This window comes from Colossoma macropomum, unplaced genomic scaffold, assembly GCF_904425465.1.
Source record: "Colossoma macropomum unplaced genomic scaffold, Colossoma_macropomum, whole genome shotgun sequence".
Classification (NCBI taxonomy): Eukaryota; Metazoa; Chordata; class Actinopteri; order Characiformes; family Serrasalmidae; genus Colossoma; species Colossoma macropomum.
The window spans coordinates 27,897,787-27,902,574 of NW_023494807.1; the positions used below are offsets into that span (position 1 = coordinate 27,897,787).

At 43.1% G+C, this 4,788-nt stretch overlaps 1 protein-coding gene across 1 annotated transcript; it reads right to left on the reverse strand.

The window, feature by feature from the left end:
• Nucleotides 1-811: 811 nt before the first annotated feature.
• ptmab (prothymosin alpha b) lies at nucleotides 812-4,244 on the reverse strand. Its single transcript, XM_036556332.1, has 5 exons — nucleotides 4,079-4,244; nucleotides 1,943-2,005; nucleotides 1,752-1,836; nucleotides 1,580-1,665; nucleotides 812-1,480 (listed from the first exon to the last, which is right to left on the reverse strand). Exons 1-5 carry the CDS (start codon nucleotides 4,121-4,123, stop codon nucleotides 1,436-1,438), a joined length of 324 nt encoding a protein of 107 aa, XP_036412225.1. The 5' UTR covers nucleotides 4,124-4,244; the 3' UTR covers nucleotides 812-1,435.
• Between the last annotated feature and the right edge of the window lie 544 nt (nucleotides 4,245-4,788).

Consider the following 4,788-nt stretch of genomic DNA (forward strand, 5'->3'; position numbering starts at 1 on the left):
GCCAGATAACTTAAGCCCAAAGTCAAGCTTGTTCAATAGGAAAAGAGCTGAGGGACATTCCTATTGGCCAATCGTCACCTTTTGGCTTATTTGGCTGGGAAATCCTGCTTTGTGGAACACCCCCCTGCTCTCCAGCCAAGTAAGCTTAAATTGAGGCAACTTAAAGGCACAAACTTTGTGGCACTAGTCGGGACAAAACCTTGTATCCCCATTTTTCAGTTTGACACAATTTGAAAAGGCTAGTTGCCTTTTATGTGTCAATTTCTTGATGAACAGACCAAAAGAAATGGTCCAAACTTACTTGGAAAAATGTATTTATCCATTTACTTCCATAAAAAGTTAAGAACTTTTTCCTTGACCTCTAAAATGACCTTTTTTGGAGATACATTTTGTTCAAACAGTGACAAAATGCTTTTCTGAGTACATCATGAATGTAGTCAGTGAGTGAACATGGCCCAGCTACGTTTCATTACAGAGCATTAGTTGTTTACCTGGACTTGAAATGGCAGAAGTCACTGGGTGACTTCAATGCCATTTTTAATTATATGGGGCTTTTTGTCCATTTTAACTCCTCAAACCTCAGAAACACCAAATATTGATGCATATAGTGTGAAAAAGCCTTAAACCAATGATTTCACACAACTTGGAAACCTCATTTGTCTCAGGTTAAAGAAACATAACACTCCCTGACCAAACCAATTAACCAAAGGCTTCCTAATTATCCCCATCACTAATTCAATTGCACTAAACATTAATCATAAATCAATAAGAGTGTAATTTTAAGAAAAACAGAAAAATTAAGTACAACTCACAAAATAAAAGTCAGGTTTATTGTTGAACAACAAACTTCACACACACAAACAGGCCAAGGTAAAACAAATATGCAGACAAAAAAGAAAGAAAAGTAATAACTCCTTTTCTTTGGCCTAGCCCTCCCATACAAAAAAAAAAGAACCAAACAAAAACAAAACTAGTTTATGGTACAACTAGTTATGGTACAACTAAAAGTTCATACATAAAACTTTACTGGAATGCTCTGAGTTAAATGGCTGTTGATTTTTTTTTATACATGTTTCCATTTTCTGTTTTGCTGAAGTTCCAAGACATGGTCAGACAAGTAAAATTTCATAAAGAAGCACCGTTTTGGTCACAGGAGATCATGATAAAGTGACTGATCTCTTAACAATATGTACAAAAATATAAAATGTAAATAAAAATACAAACAAATCCTCGTCTTGTGTATTTTTTTGTCGAGAGTGGTGGGAAATCTGGGCGGCGGGTGGTCTTTCCTCTAGAAAATTTTGCATTTTGGGGGTTAGTTGGTTGAACGTGGTGGGTGGTGAACTTGAAAAATGACCATGTTTATGTTTTTGAGTCCTTTTTACGCCACTGGCTCCAACAAACGTGCTGAGGATAAGCAGCGGGGAACGATCCTTTAATCATCGTCGTCCGTCTTCTGCTTCTTGGGGTCCACCTCGTCCTGGAAGACCCGGAAAAATAAAAGGAGTCGATGATTAGCGAGACTGACACTAATGAATGGAGCTAAAGGCTAACATCATGCTGGGCATTTCTTCCTCACCTCATCATCCTCGTCATCCTCATCAGCCCCTCGTTTCGTTCCACCTCCGAGCTCATCCTCTTCGTCCTCATCCTCGTCTTCATCTCCTGGAGTAAATAATGAGGCTTGAGCTTAAAATAGCCAATAGCAAAACATCAACCAGTAAACTTTTAGGAAAGCAGAGTTCGCCCACCTTCTCCGTCATCCTCCTCATCTTCCTCGTCTACTTCATCCTCCTCTTCCTCATCAATCTCTGGCTCTCCGTTCTCCTCATTTTCCTGTAAACACACATGTATAGTCAAGCCTTTGAGCTTTAATAGGAACAGCTCATCCATGATTATGGCAACATTAATACTTCCTATTCCTTTAAAGTGAATGAATTACCTTTCCATTAGCAGCCTCCTTTCCATTTTCCTTCTCCTCAAGGAGCTTCTTCTCTTTCAAGTCCTGAAAAACAAAAATAAACAAATCTGCTATACTTCCCTCCATTCACTTTGCTTTGTTGATTTAAAACAGCCATTAAGGACAAACTGGCTTGGACGCGCCCTCTGCTGGCGCGCACTGAAACTGCAGCCATACTGAGGGGGCGGAGCCTTTCTGTCATTGACATCTCATTGGCTGCCGCACAGATTTCCCGGCTGTCAATCAAAGGCTCCTAGGGCCCGCCCCTCCTGCGAGTTTAGCGGCTCTGTAACACGACACTCGGACGCTACCGAGACACCATGGGTATTGTAGTCCGGGCGAATTGCACACCATATGCTGCTGAGACACACCCGTAGAGCCGCTCCATTAAAAAAGGCACTCGTTTGAGACACCAGCTGAGGTGCACGGAGAGTGGAGGAGAGGTGGCGGTGAAGGGCTGCGTCCAAAACCGCAGACTAGCGGACTAAATAGTGCGCCAAAACACAACACCGCAGTTGATAATGCGTATGCGTAGTATATAGTAGTACGTGGTTCTAGATCACCATCTAAAACTAATCGAAAGGACAAAAGGGGGCCACACGGCACACATGGCTCTAACCATCCATCTCTCAAACCCAACCCCCCCTCTCCTCCTCCTCCTCCTCCACCTCCCTCCCTCCCCTCTGCTTTCACGTTATCTGCTGGATTTAGGTCGTGCGGTGGATCCAGGCTGGAGGTGGCCAAGCACTTTGATCCGGGTTTGCACTATTTAAATGTGGCCATGCAGAGCGGCGCTATCTTAGCTTGCGCTGCGATCGCCAATGTACTTACAGAATAAAAGCCATAACCTCGCGTTCGTGTTTACATTAACGCGTTTATATAATGTTTTAGCCCTTGAGCCATTTAAAGAACCCAGACTGCCGCCCCCCCCCACCTCCCTTTACGACCACAATTGTAAACTAGCCCAGCCAGTGTATGATGTGCAGGTATATTTGCTGTTCTGACCTTTTTAAATGATGACCATTCATAACCAGGCTACTGCTTAATTAAAACACACATGCATGCATTTGTGGGGTTTTCCACGATGGAAATAAGAAGTGTAGGTAGCAGATTGGCCAGATAACAGCACCATGTTTCGTGTATAGACTAAAAAAAGAAGTACAAAAGCGAACATTAGCTGAGCGAAATCCCAAAATAGACCAAAGGAGGGGAAAAAAACCACATGAATCCAAATAAACCGAATACACGCGGGTTACGCAGTCAGCTGCCCCAGCAGGCCGGTTGTGAAATGAATTAACGTTAATGTTTACCGACTCGTTGGGAATGAACGCACTTCAAAACTCAACTTTTAATCTCTGAACCACTTTCAAAATCGATTTATACCCAGGCAGGCGGCTCTAGTTACATCGCACCAGCGCGGACGAGGCGTAAATAGGCTAAACACCACAGCGCTCGCCAGGCTGCACGGCTAAGGCAAAACGTGGAGGCTGAAAACGGGAAAACAATAAACGCCCGGCGGACAAAACAGCGGACAAAGTGAACAGGGCGACCGGCACGAAGCTGAAGTTACCCCCTTTTTTCCGAATTTCCCCGTTCCACCTTAAATGCTGCAGCGGTTACGATCTGGCGAGGCGCCAGATCGTAACCGCTGCAGCATTTAAGGTGGAACGGGGAAATCCGAAAAAAAAGAAGGTGCCGAATAAGAAGCCCGCTTCAGCCCCGTCACATTAGAGGCATTTAAAAGGCACCAGATGTTGGATAAATGCGGGGATTATGTCCGCGCTGAGAGGCTCCGAGGCTCCGGCGAACATCGCTGCGTGTATAAACAAAGAAACCCGCGCGGAGTGACAATGAGACCGGGGCGCCAGAAGGGCTTTTATTCAAATAAAAGCCCCCAAAATCCGCACATTTCACTCCTTTTCCTTCACCTACCAAACCACAAAACTACTCCGCTCTCCCATCGCCGCGACAAACAGAAAATGCCGAAATGTTTTGTCCGCGTATTGGCGCCAAACGACGCGAGCCGAGAGCTTTAAACGCAAACGGAAAGAAAGGAAGAGAAAAAATATTTTTAAAAAGATAAAAATATAAAAGTCCCTTCGTCCAAAAGCTTCTTACCTTGGCGGAAATTTCCGTGGCGGAATCCACTTTCGTGTCGGCCATGATTTTAATATCGAATAGTGATTATTAAAGAAGGAGGAGGAGGATTTTCCCCAAAAACAATAAATAATTTAATTTTTCTTTTCTTGTATTTCCTTTCCCGTCGGCCGTGAGCGCTCTAATGCCGCGAGCACGCGCCGCACCAGCCTTTAATATAGAGAGGTGGGCGGAGTCGGAGAGGCGGAGCCGGGTGATATGATTGGTCGGAAGGATTCGAAGTGGGCGCGGCTTTCTGTGCCGTGGAGTGGAACAATGGATAGTATTTCTAAAAGGGAAAAGGACGCACATACATACACACATTAATCTCTGCGACGTAAGAGCAGATTGCCCCTTAAATAAATAAATAAATAAATAATTAAATAAATGAATGATATAAGTGTGTATATTATGTTCTCTGCAGCTTTCAGGAAACGTACGTTGTAAATCTGTAAATCACTGTTTTCTTTTGTTTCATTAGCTTTAATTTATTTTTCATTTAAACTTTAATTTTGGCCATGTAGCCCAAAGTACTACTAAGAAGGGAATTATTTAGTATCATTGATATTAGTGTTATTATTGTATTACAACATGTACATTTATTAGGCTAATGTTTCTTATGTTAAAAAGACAAGTGGCAGAGCAAAAAAAAAGTGGTTTTAGCTCTTTACTCCTTCTTCAACACCGCTCCC

What these genes read in the sequence shown, in the direction of transcription:
- ptmab (XM_036556332.1), bottom strand. Translation starts at nt 4,123, where the DNA reads ATGGCCGACACGAAAGTGGATTCCGCCACGGAAATTTCCGCCAAG. An exon ending in CCACGGAAATTTCCGCCAAG is followed by an intron (nt 2,006 to 4,078) that starts GTAAGAAGCTTT and finishes TTTGTTTTTCAG; the next exon opens with GACTTGAAAGAGAAGAAGCT. An exon ending in AGGATGACGAGGATGATGAG is followed by an intron (nt 1,481 to 1,579) that starts GTGAGGAAGAAA and finishes CGGGTCTTCCAG; the next exon opens with GACGAGGTGGACCCCAAGAA.